At 42.9% G+C, this 18,414-nt stretch overlaps 1 protein-coding gene across 1 annotated transcript in view; it reads right to left on the bottom strand.

The window, feature by feature from the left end:
- The window catches only part of LOC126260276 (atrial natriuretic peptide receptor 1-like), an 875,013-nt gene that overhangs the window by 181,666 nt on the left and 674,933 nt on the right, over nt 1-18,414 (bottom strand). The window contains exon 8 of the mRNA XM_049957602.1: nt 7,547-7,682. Coding sequence (XP_049813559.1) covers nt 7,547-7,682 — 136 coding nt within the window. The remainder of the gene's footprint in view (nt 1-7,546; nt 7,683-18,414) is intronic.

The raw sequence follows: 18,414 nt of genomic DNA, 5'->3' as shown, positions 1-18,414 counted from the left end.
GGGTGAACGGCAAAAAGGCGTCGAAAATATTGTGTATAACGACAACAGGAAAATAGAACAAACGTGCAAACATGCCTTGAAACGCAGGTACAGAACATGCATTAATACTAGTCTCAAGAAGTATTTATAATCTAAGTAATCTACTTTAAGCTACTTCTGAGTACATAGTAGTTATCATGCTGTCAAAGCCTTAGAAACAAGCCATCCTGAACAGAAACACATTCACGATTAATGTAGTTCCATGTGAGCAATGAAAACATATTACAGTGATGAGCCAGAACATTATGACCACATACCTAATAGACGGTACGTCCAACTTTGACACAGATAACAGAGGCGATGCGTCATCGCATGGAAACAATAAGGTACTGGTAGGTCGCTGGAGGGGGGTGGCACCACATCTGCACACGCAAGTCACTTAATTCCAATAAATTACAGGAACGGGGTTTATGAGCTCTAACGCCACGTTCAATCACATCCCATATGTGTTCGATTGCGTTCAGATCTTACGAATTGGGGGACCAACATATCAGCTGGAATTAGCCACTGTGTTCCTCGAAGTACTTCATCACACTACTGGCCTTACGACGTGGCGCATTATCCTGCTGAAAAATGCCACTGCCTTCAGGATACATGACTCTCCTGAAGGGTTGTATGAGATCTGGAACCAGTCTACAACACTCGATGGCCGTCATGATGCCTTGCACGGGCTCCACTGGACCCATAGATGCCCTTACGAATATTCCCCAGAGCACAATGGAGATGCCAACAGCTTCTCTCCATCCCACAGTGGAGGTGTCTAGGAGTTGTTTCCCTGGAAGACGACGGATCTGTGGCCTCCCATCAGCTTGATGAAGAAAGTATCGGCATTCATCAGACCATGCAACACTGTCCCACTGCACCAACATCCAGTGCTAATGGTCACGTGCCCATTTCAGCTATAGTTGCCGATGTCGTGGTGTTAAAATTAACACATCCATGGGTCGTCGGCTGCAGAGGCCCATAGTTAGGAGTGTTCCGTGCACCGTGTGTTCAGACACATTTTTACTCTGCCCATCATTAAAGTCTGATGTTAGTTGTGCCACACAGTCTGCCCAGCTTTCGACACCTGACATCTGTAATGAGGGGTGGCTGGCCAACCCCACGACGTCTGGTCGTTGAAGAAACCACAGCATTCCTTGAACACGCGACAAGCCGTGCACTTTCCGAATTCTCTTGCCGAGCCTCCGGACCACCACAATCTGCTCTCGGTCAAACTCAGACAGATCAAGCGCCTTCCTCATTCTACGCACTGTCAGCATGCTCACTGATACTACATGCGCCGCGCGTGTGCCTGACTAGCAGTCATTCGTCGCCAAGTGACGCTGCTATCGCCTGGACGGCTTTATGTCGATAGTAGATCGGTGGTCATAATGTTGTGGCTGATCAGTGTGTACTTTGTGGTGTCACCGCCAGACACCACACTTGCTAGGTGGTAGCCTTTAAATCGGCCGCGGTCCGTTAGTATACGTCGGACCCGCGGGTCGCCACTATCAGTGATTGCAGACCGAGCGCCGCCACACGGCAGGTCTAGAGAGACTCCCTAGCACTCGCCCCAGTTGTACAGCCGACTTTGCTAGCGATGGTTCGCTGACAAAATACGTTCTCATTTGCCGAGACGATAGTTAGCATAGCCTTCACCTACGTCATTTGCTACGACCTAGCAAGGCGCCGTATTCAGTTACTATTGATATTGTAAAGAATGTACAGACAAGAGCTACGTTTAACATTAATGGATTAAAGTTAAGTATTCCACCAGCTACATCCTTTTTTTCTAGTCTAACTTCCTTGTCTTGTTCCAGACCTCACGCCAGCCTGCGTGAGCTAAAACGCGTGCCTTTCGGCTTCCTCTTACATTAGTGGGTTGGCCCTCTTGCCAATCCACAACATACTTTCCAGGCTTAAAATTGAAAATCAAGAAAAAAATTGTATAATATTTTTACGGAAGTAAATCTAAAGCCACACAGGTGTCGAAGCATCTTTGGATAAATGAAAACAGAAAGACATTGTGTTAGGCAGAAGGCGGAGCTTAAAAATCGATACTGAAGCTACTAGATGAGCAGTTATGGCACGGCATTCAGGAAAATACGGAACCTTCACAGTATTTGTGGACCGCAGGGCGATAGCCCACAACGTAACCACAGAGTACGAATACCTACGATGAGAGCAATCAAATGTGCAGAACAGAACTGTTTTCGTCAATGTACGTGCACTTCAAACCTCATTTGACTGTACTACAGCGTAAGATTTACCCATAGACAACCTGCTGACTTTGAAGCTGATAACATCTCTAGAACAAACACATCTCCATTACACATCCCGTGAATTTTGTGCATGTGATTCATAGGCAACTAAACAATTTGCGTTCGATATCTGGAACGAACTTGGCGTAAGACGTTGAAGAGATAAAAGCAAAGGTATTCTACTCGTTTGCGACTACAGTCACAGCTCAGATATCGCTATTTTTGCCTTGCCACTGTGGTAACACCGGTTTCCGTCAGATCGCCGAAGTTAAGCGCTGTCAGGCTTGGCTAGCCCTTGGATTTGCCACCATCCGGGTCTGCCGAGTGCTGTTGCCAAGTGGGGTGCACTCTGTCCTTGCAAGGCCAATTGAATACATGCCCCTCCGTATTTGCATCTGGTGACGCCGAAGGGCTGAGGATGACACGGTTGCCAGTCAGTACTGTTGGGCATTCAAGGCCTCTTTGGACGGTGTTTTTTTGTCAATTGCTACTACTGAATTATCTGGACAATGTCTGCTAGCATTTACCAATCTTGTGTTTACGTGTTATGACTAATGCACTTTTTCAGTAGTATTATTCAAAATGTGTGATCTAATGGCTAGTACATCTAATGATCTTAACATATAATTTGTTTTGAACTTAAGTATGAGTCTCTTCTGAATACTGTTTGTAAAACACCATTTCTGCACTAAAAACTGGACACAAATTCACCCTGCCAGTAAGAAAAAGAACCTAAAGCTTTGGAGTATGACACTCGTTACAGAAAATTTTTGTGTTGGTTGGCATTTTCATTCGATGATGCTTCGGGGCAGAGGATATTTTAGACGTTGTACCGCCAGAACACAATGTGCATTTTTATAGCACTAATGTACACTAGGACTTCCGAGGGGCTGCATTTTCCTTCTTCACCCATCCGGTCCTTTTTAGGTATCTTAAATTTATAAAACGATTCTTTGTTTCTTCACTCCTCTTAGTTTTCAAAGGTATAAAGTACAATTTGGTAAATTACGATTTTTAAGATCTTGAAGTGTGAGCAGCACATTCTCCAGGTAGAAAAAACATCTCTGCCTCATTTACATTCTAGTCCTATGTTGAAACACACTGCCTGGCATCTAAATTTGTGAAGTGCCTGTACAGTTAAGCTACGTAAATGTATGTGGGATCTTCACTCTCCGCTAAACTTATATGTGTTCTACTAATGAACTTCATACATCCTTCACAGCGTGTTGTGAAATACCTTCGGGCATGCTGTTCAATTCATTTTTCTCTTTACTCATCAATGCCATTAACAATGCCCATTCACTACTAAGCAATTCCATTGGTAGTTTTGAGTGTGCATGATGGCAAAAATTAAGGAGTAAAAAAAACTTCTTCTAAGACACGTTTTCAGATTACAGTCATTGTTGTTGTTGTTGTGGTCTTCAGTCCTGAGACTGGTTTCATGCAGCTCTCCATGCTACTCTATCCCGCGCAAGCTTCTTCATTTCCCAGTACCTTCTGCAGCCTACATCCTTCTGAATCTGCTTAGTACGAGGGGCGTTCAGAAAGTAAGCTCCGATCGGTCGCGAAATGGAAACGACTATGAAAATCCGATAAAGCTTTGCACAGATGTGTTGGGTAGTGTCTCTAGTATAACCCCAGTTAGCATCACGTCGCTCTTCTCATTTCTGAGCTCGCAGTGAGTGCGTAAAGATGTCTAGAAAATAGTGTCTGCCGCCAAGTATGAGGGCCTGGTGAGAAATTTCGCCTGAAGCTATGCAGCTAACATTACATAACTGTCGTGCTGTTTCGTCTTCAAGACAATTCTCAGCCGCATTCTGCAGGGGCAATGAAGATGCTCCTGCATCGTTTGCAAATGGAAATGTTAGATTACCCACAATACAGTCCGCAATTGTCTCCCCCTGAGTTTCATCTCTGGTCACATGAACCGCTGTCTTTGACGACAACATTTTGACACAGACAACGAGGTGTAGGCCAGCGTGGAGAATTGGCGGAAAGCACTGGCGGCTGCCTTCTATGATGAGGCTATTGAAAAGTTGGTACAACGCTATGACAAAAGTCTAAGTCAGAACGGCGACTACGTAGAGAAGTAGCTGAAAGGTGTAGCTAATTGTTACAAGTAAAACATTTCTGATGTTCACTGTGGTTTCAATTTGGCAATCAATCGGAGCTCACTTTCTGAACAGGCCTCGTATATTCACCTCATGGTCTCCCTCTACGATTTTTACCCTCCACGCTGCCCTCCAGTACTCAATTGGTGATCCCTTGATGCCTCAGAACATGTCCTAACAACCGATTCCTTCTTCTAGTCAAGTTGTGCCACAAACTCCTCATTAGTTACGTGATCTACCCATCTAATCTTCAGCATTCTTCTGTAACACCACATTTCGAAAGCTTCTACTCTCTTTTTGTCTAAACTATTTATCGTCCATGTTTCACTTCCATACATGGCTACACTCCATACAAATACTTTCAGAAACGGCTTCCTGGCACTTAAATCAATACTCGATGTTAACGCTTTCCTTGCCATTGCCAGTCTACATTTTATATCCTCTCTGCTTCGACCATCATCATTTATTTTGCTCCCCAAATAGCAAAACTCCTTTACTACTTTAAGCGTCTCATTTCCTAATGTAATTCCCTCAGCATCACCCGACTCAATTCGACTACATTCCATTATCCTCGTTTTGCTTTTGTTGATGTTCTTCTTATATCCTCCTTTCAAGACCATATATATTCCGTTCAACTGCTCTTCTAAGTCCTTCGCAGTCTCTGACAGAATTACAATGTCATAGTTTTTATTTATTCTCCATGGATTTTAATACCTACTCCGAACTTTTCTTTTGTTTCCTTTACTGTTTGCTCAATATACAGATTGAATAGCATCGGGGAGAGGCTACAACCCTGGCTCACTCCCTTCCCAACCACTGCTTCCCTTTCATGCCCATCGACTCTTATAACTGCCATCTGCTTTCTGTACAAATTGTAAATAACCTTTCACTCCCTGTATTTTACCGGTGCCACCTTCAGAATTTGAAAGAGAGTATTCCAGTCAACATTGTCAAAAGCTTTATCTAAGTCTACAAATGCTAGAAACGTGGGTTTGCTTTTCCTTAATGTTTCTTCTAAGATAAGTCGTAGGGTCAGTAATGCCTCACGTGTTCCAACATTTCTACGAAATCCAAACTGATCTTCCCCGAGGTCGGCTTCTACAAGTTTTTCCATTCGTCTGTAAAGAATTCGCGTTAGTATTTTGCAGCTGTGACTTGTTAATCTGGTAGTCCGGTAATTTTCACATCTGTCAACACCTGCTTTCTTTGGGATTGGAATTATTATATTCCTCTTGAAGTCTGAGGGAATTTCGTCTGTCTCATACATCTTCCTCGCCAGATGGTAGAGTTTTGTAAGGACTGTCTCTCCCAAGACTGTCAGTAGTTCTAATGGAATGTTGTCTACTCCCGGAGCCTTGTTTCGTCTTAGGTCGTTCAGTGCTCTGTCAAACTCTTCACGCAGTGTCATATCTCCCATTTCATCCTCATCTACCTCCTCTTCCATTTCCATAATATTGTCCTCAACAACATCGCCCCTGTATAGACCCTCTATATACTCCTTCCATCTTTCTGCTTTCCCTTCTTTGCTTAGTGCTGGGTTTCCATCTGAGCTCTTGATATTCATGCAAGTCGTTCTCTTTTCTGCAAAGGTCTCTTTAAGTTTCCTGTAGGCAGTATCTATGTTACCCCTCGTGAGATAAGCCTCTATATCCTTACATTTGTCCTCTAGCCATCCCTGATTTGCCATTTTGCACTTCCTGTCGATCTCATTTTTGAGACGTCTGTATTCCTTTTTGCTGCTTCACTTACTGCATTTTTGTATTATCTCCTTTCATCAATTAAATTCAGTATCTCTTCTGTTACCCAAGGTTTTGTACTAGCCCTCGTCTTTTTACCTACTTGCTGCCTTTACTATTTCATTCCTCAAAGCTACCCATTCTTCTTCTACTGTATTTCTTTCCCCCATTCCAGTCAATTGTTCACTTGTGCTCTCCCTGAAACTCTGTACAAACTCTGGTTTAGTCAGTTTATCCAGGTCCCATCTCCTTAAATTCCCACCTTTTTTCAGTTTCTTCAGTATTAATCTACAATTCACAACCAATACATTGTGGTCAGAGTCCACATCTGCCCCTGGAAATGTCTTACAATTTAAAATCTGGTTCCTAAATCTCTGTCTTACCATTATGTAATCTATCTGAAAACTTTTAGTATCTGCAGGGTTCTTCCATGTATATAACCTTCTTTCATGATTCTTGAACCAAGTGTTAGCTATGATTAAGTTATGATTAGAGTCATGTTTGTTGAAAAAAGAAATAAGAAACTGAAAGAAAATTTCAAAATGAAAATAAAAATGGAATGGGGAAGGTGCCAATGATAACGTTCATAAATTACGTAGGCATTCGGTTGAATGGAAGAGAAGAAAATTTAAGGGAAGTAAGATTTTAAAATCCCATCGATGGCAAGGCAATTAGAGACGGAGAACAAGCTGAGACAGCGGAAGGATGGGGGATAGGAAATCGGTCGTGTCGTTTTGAAACGAATGATCCCAGCATTTGTCTTAAGCGATTTAAGGAAAACACGGAAAACTTAGACATCTGGAAATCGAGATCACGTCGTCGCCACACCCAACCCCCCCCTCCCCCACCTCCCGCTCGTCTACAGCAACAGTTGGTAAGATTACCTCAATTTTAACGTGCTGCATCACTGTAGCTGGACATAATTATTGAATACTTCTTGCCACAGCTGGCACTCTTGCAAGCGCCTGCATGGCTTCAGCAAATCGGTGACCAACCACACTAGGCACGTGAAAGTCAAGATGCTGTTGACACTGTTCCAGGTCGGGTAATGGGTATGAGGTAGCCTCGTACAGTAACCACCACTTTCTCCGTAAATCAGGAATGATGTTTGGATTGCTAAAGTCCTTCTCCTTCAACACCTCAATGCCCAAATCGACCACGTCATCGGCATTGTCGCTCCAGAGATACTGGAGTCAAAGTCGGCGGAAACTGGATACAAACTAGACATTATTAGTATAACTGAAGGAGTCAACGGTGCAGTGTTACGTTTCTATTGAAAAATGTACTGCAGAGTCGCGTATTTTATTTGTGAGAGGTGTACGTCCATATCATTTTAGGCTGTATTCTAGAGGACAATGAAGCTCAGGCAACCTGCTAGCTACGAAAAGTTAGCGGAACTGCGCTGTGCGCGACATACCGGTGAACTGGCGGTTCCACATCCGGCTGGTGATGGCCCGGCCGTCCCAGATGTCGCCACCCTCAGACAGCGTCTCGTTGAGAGCCATGCCCAGCAGCAGCACGCCGTCGTAGAAAGCGCCGATGAAGAAGTTCACCTGCCGACAGCAGCTCACCACTGTTTCACCATGAATGCGCAGCATAAATCAGAGGTAACAAATAGTAAATATGAGATATACGGCTAGCTCCAGATTGTCTGGGTGAGGATTATAAAACCTGCAGATTAGGGTAAGTCAGGGTGATATCATGAATTGCTTTAATTCTTTACTGGTTAAACAGATGTCTCTGTAAGTCTGCATGCCAACAGTCTCTGATCATCTGTACAGTGTGCACGTGTTGAAAACCAGCTCCGTTTTAAAAACTACAAGTACTTTGTACAAAACTGTTTTCGATGCTAAATAATTTTTATATTCTGCATGCATTTGTAGGTGTTACTTAAGGGAGCGTAGTCCGCGGGGTATTTTTTGATATATTCTGCCTTCTTATACTGTTTATGTACTACGTAACCTAGAAAATAAAGTACTGGAGGGAAGCGCGGGGAATAAAAATTGTAGAGAGAGACCAAGAGATGAATACAGCAGGCAGATTCAGAAGGATGTAGGTTGCAGGTTGCAGTAGTTACTCGAAGGCGGAGAGGCTTGCACAGGATGGAGTAACATGCAGAGCGGCATTAAATCAGTCTTTGAACTAAAGATCACAACAACAATAACATGTTATATTTATATGGAAAATATTTCCACTAAATAACGGAACTCGCCGTTTTCAGTACGATTAAACAACTCATTGTGGTTTCGTCACCAGAATTCAGTTTTATATTACGAGTATTTAAACCAGTCCCGTGTTCTGTTTCCAGCAGAGCTAGATGTATGTAAAAATGATGCAGCATAAATATGATGACATTAGCAATGTGGGGTGATGACCGCGAGATGCAATGGAAAAGCGTCACAACGTAGATTTTTAGGTACATATTTTGCATGTCCCAGTACAATACCTGGCAATGGTTACTTAGTTTTGATACCATCCACTTTATTCGCTGTGCGAAAGGAATGAGGGTAAGGTGGTTATCTATGTATTTCGGTACGAGCAATCATCCCTCCACTTTTTTAATTCTCACGGTACTTAAGCAAGCTGCACGACAGAGCCAGCGGGGCTCCATCACAGCCCACGAGAATAACGTCGCCTTTTTGTTAGATATTTAAGTTGCCTGACAATCTCTTTGACACTTTCGTCTGCCTATATCGTCCTGATACGATGTCTTCAGCGCGTCTCCGAATTTCTACGATGTACTCAGTCGTGCCCACCTGATAAAGACTTCAAAACGAGGGAGACCTGGTCGCATTACTGCCTTGCATAAATTTTATTGTGCAGACGAAGTGCACAGACATAAGATCCTGTAACACATCTCTCTTTTGTTTTCATCACGTTTCAGTTTTAAATATTCGTCCTACGTCGTACTACTTCGTCATATTATAGCAAGGATAATTAAACCATTTTGACAGACTGTAAATGAGTGTCCACGTATCTCGTAACGATATACTAACAGCCTCTTTCACTCTCCTATGGACATTATTTTGTATTTATCCGCATTTACAGGGAGCTGCCAATTAGTACAGTAAGTGAAGATGCAGAATAATAGATGGCTGTTAATCGTGAGTAGTTAGAAGTTACGGAGAATAACGTCTGGGAAATGGTGACAAGCGTGGGAAGGAGAGCCTTGTGTACCCAGGCGCCGGGCGAAGACAAGGGCAGGAAGGAGTTTCTATCCGTTACGCAGTTGCAAACCGTCGAAAGTTTAAAAACAGCTCAGTGCATCGCAGAGTGAAAGGTCAATCCCGATCAACACTGTGAGGCAATGTTTCAATGATTGTACTTTCACCTTGTCTTCAGTTGTTGGAAACAGTGAAATTTGCGGTGACAATAAGTTTAGCGTCTCGCTGAAAAAATTAAAGCAGTGGGTTTTTTGCACTTTGCGTTTAAAGTATAATATCTGCATTATGTTACGAAAGTGTGTGTCTGTTACTAGACCCGACACTCATTCTGATTGACGATGATACTGACAAGATGGCAGTAACAGAAACAGTTGTCACAGTCTTTCAGGAACGAATCGGCAGACCACAATTACGCCGCCACAGACGACTATGACATTGACAAAGAAAAGTAGTTGTATGGATAAACGCAACCAAACATCGCGAGTGGAAAAGCATGAACAATGATGTGCGTCGCAATAATTCGACAACTGTAATGTGTAAATACTGCCAACAACATTGCTGTCTGTTCCGTGTATGCGACATCAGTAAATGTTAAAATTTTTACGTTCTACGAATATCCGTTACGAGCGTGTCAACATGTTCAAGCAAATGTGTGTCTTTCTTTGGTTCGAGTAGACCTAAAGGGAACTGAGACAACGCGGTATCGTGCTTTTCACTTAACGCTGATCTTTGCAGTCTCGGCCACAACGATTTACAGGGTTCTAAAGGATAATTGTTTACAACGTACCACAGTGCTGTAGGTGAAATCGAGACGAACAAATTGACGCAGGACATTTGTGGTCTACCAGGTCGGGAAATTACCTCAAAAGCTACCTAAGCTATAGGACATAGGCACCGCTTAGAGTTAGCCTAAAATCTTCCATGAATATTAAAAACAGATTGTTCTTGGACTTGAAAAATGTAAAACTGATGCATGTGTAAATTTCACTTAAGATATAGTGAATTTTAACAGCATAAAATTAACAATTACATCGTTTTATTTGTGTAGACCTCCTCCTGCTGAACTATTGTGTTTGTACAGTTTAAGTGTAGACGGCATTGTAAGCGTGATTAGTTTCCGCATAAAATTACAAAAGTCTTTCTTCTCCCAACAGCGTCACGAATAGTTGCAGTAACTAATGTTAACGGAATCGCCGCCTAGGCCGGTGGCGTAGGGAAGGGAGACGATATTGAAAGTCTCGCGTGGCCCCGGTGCGATAATAGAAGCAAAAACGTTCCAGTAAACATGGATTCACAATCGGCAGCGAGTGTACGGTTACGAGTCGGCACAGACTTCAGTATGAAGTGTTCAATATAATACAGTTTGTCTCGATTTCCCCTGCACTAGTCTGGTACGTTGTATACAGTTAGACTTGGCCGATGGGCGGCGACTGCGAGACGACAGCAGCTGCTTTGTCAAAAGCTTCGTCCCACTTTATTTCAATAATAAGAAAGAAGGAAATAATAATTGTTGTGGCGTAACAAGCGAGCTACGCCACACTGAGAAGGAAGCCGAAAGGCACGCGTACACACACGCCGATTGGCGTCAAGTCTGGAACAGGATACGTATACTTAACTTTTAATCACTCCTTGTGATACATCTCTCTTGACTATACAAATGAGACTCGTAAGATACATGCACTGATACAATTGGCGCCTTGCTAAGTCGTAGCCATTAGCTGAAGGCTATTCTAACTGTCTCTCGGCAAATGAGAGCAAAGGCTTCGTCAGTATAGTCGCTAGCAAAGTCGTCGTACAACTGGGGCGAGTGCTCGTACGTCTCTCGAAACCTGCCGTGTGGTGGCGCTCGGTCTGCGATCACACAGTGGCGACACGCGGGTCCGACATGTACTAATGGACCGCGGCCGATTTAAGCTACCACCTAGCAAGTGTGGTGTCTGGCAGTGACACCACAATAATAATCTTGAAGAACTTTGTACTTGATGTGAAGAATAGTTGATAAGATGATGTGTGATTCCGGAAATAATATTTCAAAGGAAATATCTGAAACTACGTGCTCTTATTGGTGACGAATTCCATGTATTTGAACTCCGTTGAAATAAGCTACTAGATATTCTTTCGGACAACAACAAATGAATTTTGCATATATGAAAAACTTGAAGTTTGCTATTCAGAGTACAATATACTCCATTTGTGATAGTAATTAGTAGCAGATGTGTTTGTCTGAGGTGCTACGAAGCATTAATTGTGAATGAAACATACTAAACGAGAAACACAGCGTAATATCAGTGATGATTAACTGCAGTAACAGGTGACAGCGACCCATATCTAGCAGTACCGGAACGGAAGTAAAGCATCTCTCTCGGACGTTAACACTGCATGGATGACACTGACGGGAGCACAGTTGACCTTGTCGTGTATGGAAATTTGGATAAACATTTTCAGGGTTCTGCGAGCTTCCAAATACCCCATTTGAGCGAAGCGGGCCCACGCGAGGTCCGTTAGCTGGATGTGGATTAGGCTAGCGACCTGGAACGCCCCACATCCCCCATTAAACGTGATGATCCGGCAGAGCAGTGAAACAGCCCATTAAGTTAAAACACCGATGCGCCATTAAGCACGTTCTTTGCGAACATACGACTGGTCCGACTTCTGCATACGCCGAATGTCCCCACTACAGCCACCATGAAAACTGACGAATTTAATTATGAACTTGCAGTGCTAGCCTCGTATAGCGCCCTGCAATGATTTCGCAACTGGACGTGGTGTCTGAGTGTCACACACTCTGGCACCTGATACTTTATTTTATCCATTTCACCGTCTTACTGACGGTATGGTGTTAACACGATAACAGTAACTCTGAAATGGCGGAGGTTTGTATGCGGTAGTGTGCTGCTCAGAGTGGCACTGGACCACATTCTACACACGTTACGTACTATCGGTAACGTGACTTGACTGACAGCATTTGCAGATGACGTGTTGTGCGTCGCTGAGGGAAGTCGAGAGCACTTTCGCTAGTGTAATGCCTGCATTCCGTGAACGAACGCTTAGAGCCAAGATATCAAGTTGAATCCTAGATGAACGTCATATAGAGGAGGCAGGGAGAAAAGGTACAAAGTTATGCACATACTATACGCACAGAAAATAGACAATTTCGACTTTTGTTGAAACCAATGAAGGCATACCACCAATATACAGGGTGTATCATAATTAACAGCGAAAATTGACATGGTAAAAGTATACCGGTGGGGCAATAGAAGCAAAAACGTTCTAGTAAGCATGGATTCGCAATCGGCGGCGAGTGTATGGTTACGAGTCGGCACAAACTTCAGTGTTATCCTAGTTAACACAAATGTGTTTAAAATGTAAACTTTTCGTCTAACGGCTCATCTAATTGAACTCAGATTTCACCCCTAGCCTTCCTTAGCAAGAAATGCGTCACACAACAGACTGTAAGTGCGAAGAATAAATAAGTAAAGAAATGAATAAAATAAACATCTGGTGCAAAGCGAACCTTAAAAGTGCTCCAAAATTCTTATGCGCAACTTACGCTAGGTCCAACAGAGTGAATAAATTTAAATACTTAGGGGGAATATTACACCTAATTGGTCAAGAACGAAACAAAAATAGAACCCAGAAAACGGGAACGGCTTGTCAATTAACGAAGGACATTTACAATTTAAAAAAATCTGTCTAAGTAGAAACAAAAATCCACCACTACAAGACTGTTATTAAACCAGAGTGTTTGTGCGTAACGGGATTTTAAGTACTTATCAAACAGGGAAAAACTGAAGAGTTGGAAAAAAAGGAAAAGTTGGTACTAAGGAAAATTATCCACCCAAGTAAAGTTGGGAGTGCGTGGATGAGAAGAAATAATTAAATAATCTACGCCCCAAACTGAAAAACTATCTGATGCTCACAAGGAAATGATAGTTTGATTTCAGCGTCATTTGATACGAATGACCTCAGAAAGACTCATTAAATTTTTTTTGCCCATTTCGACACAATTCCTAAAATGCAGATCAGATGGCTCAACGGAAGTGAAAAAGGATTTACAAGAAATTAAAGTAACGAAAGCAAAAATTCTAGACTGGTCAACTTTTCGAAACCAGATTAGGAAGCTCGGTGTTTTCAGGAATGTATCAGAATGCTCATTGCTGTAAGGACAGATGAAAGAAGAAGTACCGGAAAAACCGAAAATCAAGAAAGAAGACAAAATCACGAGGGACGTTCTTCACGTGGTCCATACATGGCCGAAGTCGTAGAAAGAAGAAGAAACGTAAGGTGCAGGCTGCGTAACAAACGGGTATGCCATAGTACTTCGTATCCAGCAGTAGTCACTCACTGAGGCCTGTTACTATCGAAACCCGAAGGTGAGAAATGTACAAGAGCTCGGTTAACGCACCAACAATGTTTACCACATACGCTAATGGAAATGAGAAGAGTTGCAGCATGAAACACCAGTCCCATTTTTGATTCCATAAGACAGCCAGAGTTGCGAATGAAAGAGATGTTTATTCAGTAGGTGACCGGTTTCGGGATAATACCTATTTTTCGAACCAACCAAGGCTTACAAAGATAAATGTATGTCCAAAATAAAATGAAATAATGCCCCTACACATGTCTAGTCCCAAGTGAACATCAGTCAAGCTCGTTGACACATTCAGTAATTATCAAATCAGTCCTATTGCCATACCCAATATCCCATTACACCAGAATTCCTAACGTTGAAGAGGTTTTTTTTTTGGTCATCAGTCTACTGACTGGTTTTATGCGGCCCGCCACGAATTCCTTTCCTGTGCTAACCTCTTCATCTCAGAGTAGCACTTGCAACCAACGTCCTCAATTATTTGCTTGACGTATTCCAATCTCTGTCTTCCTCTACCGTTTTTGCCCTCTACAGCTCCTTCTAGTACCATGGAAGTCATTCCCTCATGTCTTAGCAGATGTCCTATGATCCTGTCCCTTTTCCTTATCAGTGTTTTCCACATATTCCTTTCCTCTCCGATTCTGCGTAGAACCTCCTCATTCCTTACCTTATCAATCCACCTAATTTTCAACATTCGTCTATAGCACCACATCTCAAATGCTTCGATTCTCTTCTGTTCCGGTTTTCCCACAGTCCATGTTTCACTACCATACTATGCTGTACTCCAGACGTACATCCTCAGAAATTTCTTCCTCAAATTAAGGCCGGTATTTGATATTAGTAGACTTATCTTGGCCAGAAATGCCTATTTTGCCATAGCGAGTCTGCTTTTGATGTCCTCCTTGCTCCGTCCGTCATTGGTTATTTTACTGCCTAGGTAGCAGAATTCCTTAACTTCATTGACTTCGTGACCATCAATCCCGATGTTAAGTTTCTCGCTGTTCTCATTTCTACTACTTCTCATTACCTTCGTCTTTCTCCGATTTACTCTCAAACCATACTGTGTACTCATTAGACTGTTCATTCCGTTCAGCAGATCATTTAATTCTTCTTCACTTTCACTCAGGATAGCAATGTCATCAGCGAATCGTATCATTGATATCCTTTCACCTTGTATTTTAATTCCACTCCTGAACCTTTCTTTTATTTCCATCATTGCTTCTTCGATGTACAGATTGAAGAGTAGGGGCAAAAGGCTACAGCCTTGTCTTACACCCTTCTTAATACGAGCACTTCGTTCTTGATCGTCCACTCTTATTATTCCCTCTTGGTTGTTGTACATATTGTATATGACCCGTCTCTCCCTATAGCTTACCCCTACTTTTTTCAGAATCTCTAACAGCTTGCACGATTTTATATTGTCGAACGCTTTTTCCAGGTCGACAAATCCTATGAAAGTGCAGCCATGCTTCCATTATTAGCCGTAACGTCAGAATTGCCTCTCTCGTCCCTTTACTTTTCCTAAAGCCAAACTGATCGTCACCTAGCGCATTCTCAATTTTCTTTTCCATTCTTCTGTATATTATTCTTGTAAGCAGCTTCGATGCATGAGCTGTTAAGCTGATTGTGCGATAATTCTCGCACTTTTCAGCTCTTGCCGTCTTCGGAATTGTGTGGATGATGCTTTTCCGAAAGTCAGATGGTATATCGCCAGACTCATATTTTCTACACACCAACGTGAATAGTCGTTTTGTTGCCACTTCCCCCAATGATTTTAGAAATTCTGATGGAATGTTATCTATCCCTTCTGCCTTATTTGACCGTAAGTCCTCCAAAGCTCTTTTAAATTCCGATTCTAATACTGGATCCCCTATCTCTTCTAAATCGACTCCTGTTTCTTCTTCTATCACATGAGACAAATCTTCACCCTCATAGAGGCTTTCAATTTATTCTTTCCACCTATCTGCTCTCTCCTCTGCATTTAACAGTGGAATTCCCGTTGCACTCTTAATGTTACCACCGTTGCTTTTAATGTCACCAAAGGTTGTTTTGACTTTCCTGTATGCTGAGTGTGTCCTTCCGACAATCATATCTTTTTCGATGTCTTCACATTTTTCCTGTAGCCATTTCGTCTTAGCTTCCCTGCACTTCCTATTTATTTCATTCCTCAGTGACTTGTATTTCTGTATTCCTGATTTTCCCGGAACATGTTTTTACTTCCTCCTTTCATCAATCAACTGAAGTATTTCTTCTGTTACCCGTGGTTTCTTCGCAGCTACATTCTTTGTGCCTATGTTTTCCTTCCCAACTTCTGTGATGGCCCTTTTTAGAGATGTCCATTCCTCTTCAACTGTACTGCCTACTGCGCTATTCCTTATTGCTGTATCTATAGCGTTAGAGAACTTCAAACGTATCTCGTCATTCCTTAGTACTTCCGTATCCCACTTCTTTGCGTATTGATTCTTCCTGACTAATGTCTTGAACTTCAGCCTACTCTTCATCACTACTATATTGTGATCTGAGTCTATATCTGCTCCTGGGTACGCCTTACAGTCCAGTATCTGATTTCTGAATCTCTGTCTGACCATGATGTAATCTAATTGAAATCTCCCCGTATCTCCCGGCCTTTTCCAAGTATACCTCCTCCTCTTGTGATTCGTGAACAGGGTATTCGCTATTACTAGCTGAAACTTGTTACAGAACTCAATTAGTCTTTCTCCTCTTTCATTCCTTGTCCCAAGCCCATATTCTCCTGTAACCTCTTCTTCTACTCCTTCCCCTACAACTGCGTTCCAGTCGCCCATGACTATTAGATTTTCGTCCCCCTTTACATACTGCATTACCCTTTCAATATCCTCATACACTTTCTCTATCTGTTCATCTTCAGCTTGCGACGTCGGCATGTATACCTGAACTACCGTTGTCGGTGTTGGTCTGCTGTCGATTCTGATTAGAACAACCCGGTCACTGAACTGTTCACAGTAACACACCCTCTGCCCTACCTTCCTATTCATAACGAATCCTACACCTGTTATACCATTTTCTGCTGCTGTTGATATTACACGATACTCATCTGATCAGAAATCCTTGTCTTCCTTCCACTTCACTTCACTGACCCCTACTATATCTAGATTGAGCCCTTGCATTTCCCGCCGGCCGCGGTGGTCTCGCGGTTCTAGGCGCGCAGTCCGGAACCGCGCGACTGCTACGGTCGCAGGTTCGAATCCTGCCTCGGGCATGGATGTGTGTGATGTCCTTAGGTTAGTTAGGTTTAAGTAGTTCTAAGTTCTAGGGGACTGATGACCACAGCTGTTAAGTCCCATAGTGCTCAGAGCCATTTGAACCTTGCATTTCCCTTTTCAGATTTTCTAGTTTCCCTACCACGTTCAAGCTTCTGACATTCCACGCCCCGACTCGTAGAACGTTATCCTTTCGTTGATTATTCAATCTTTTTCTCATGGTAACCTCCCCCTTGGCAGTCCCCTCCCGGAGATCCGAATGGGGGACTATTCCGGAATCTTTTGCCAATGGAGAGATCATCATGACACTTCTTCAATTACAGGCCACATGTCCTGTGGATACACGTTACGTGTCTTTAATGCAATGGTTTCCATCGCCTTCTGCATCCTCATGGCGTTGATCATTGCTGATTCTTCCGCCTTTAGGGGCAATTTCCCACCCCTAGGACAAGAGAGTGCCCTGAACCTCTACCCGCTCCTCCGCCCTCTTTGACAAGACCGTTGGCAGAATGAGGCTGACTTCTTATGCCAGAAGTCTTCGGCCACCAATGCTGATTATTTATCAAAATTTAGGCAGTGGCGGGAATCGAACCCGGGACCGAAGACGTTTTGATTATGAATCAAAGACGCTACCCCCCCTTTTTTTTTTAACAGCGCCCTAGACCGCTTTTTTTTCAGTGGGCAGCTAACCCTTTTTTTTTAATCCAGCTATCCTAGCCACTTTTTTTTTGAACAAAAATGAAAAAAAGGGAAGAAGGATTTTGGAAGGTTTGTTTTTCTGCTTTTTTTATTTTTATTTTATTTTATTTTTATACAAATGGATAAAAGGAAGGCCGTTCTCTTCGGCTACATAAACAGAATAATAGGAAGTAGTCCCGTTACGACAAAGGATGCTCCATACTATAGCCCGCTGCGAATTTTTCGATGACTGTCTTCTCGTTCTGTGTTGTTTCCGTTGTTTGTTCAATCTCATATAAAAAGGAACTGGGAAGAGGTGCTATGGTTATCTTCTCATGTCATCGATAATCCAGCTGCGAGGCGGATTATGGAATGCGCTCCAAAGAAAATTAGAAAAATATTGCCTATATTTAGGGTTCTTGACGATCGCACAATGTCGTTCGTTGAGGTAATACCAAAAATCTGGCACTGTCTTTTCGCCATTACCGAAGAGGTAGTGAACAGCATGGCCGCTGATCCACGTCACAGAGTTCGTTTTTGCTCTTGGGAAATAAATCTTATCGGGGAAAAGAAGTGATCGGGTAGTTATCCTGTCGGGAGTCGTGCGTGTGAGAAAAGCCAATATCTGACGCACCAAATACCAAACATCCTATGCCGACCCGCATTCGAAACGATGTTCATCCGTGTCAATCACTTGGCATGTGGCACACAAGGGTGAATCAGCGAGGTGGACGTGATGCAGGCGGGACTGGCACAACTGTTTCCCATTAACAGTTACGTACCATGCAGACTGCACGTTAGTATCAATGGTGGTGGCATTCACTGCCTGCCACAC

This window comes from Schistocerca nitens, chromosome 5 (genome assembly GCF_023898315.1).
Source record: "Schistocerca nitens isolate TAMUIC-IGC-003100 chromosome 5, iqSchNite1.1, whole genome shotgun sequence".
Taxonomy (NCBI): Eukaryota; Metazoa; Arthropoda; class Insecta; order Orthoptera; family Acrididae; genus Schistocerca; species Schistocerca nitens.
The sequence above is the reverse complement of the archived record's forward strand: the minus strand, read 5'-3'. Positions and strand labels throughout refer to the sequence as shown.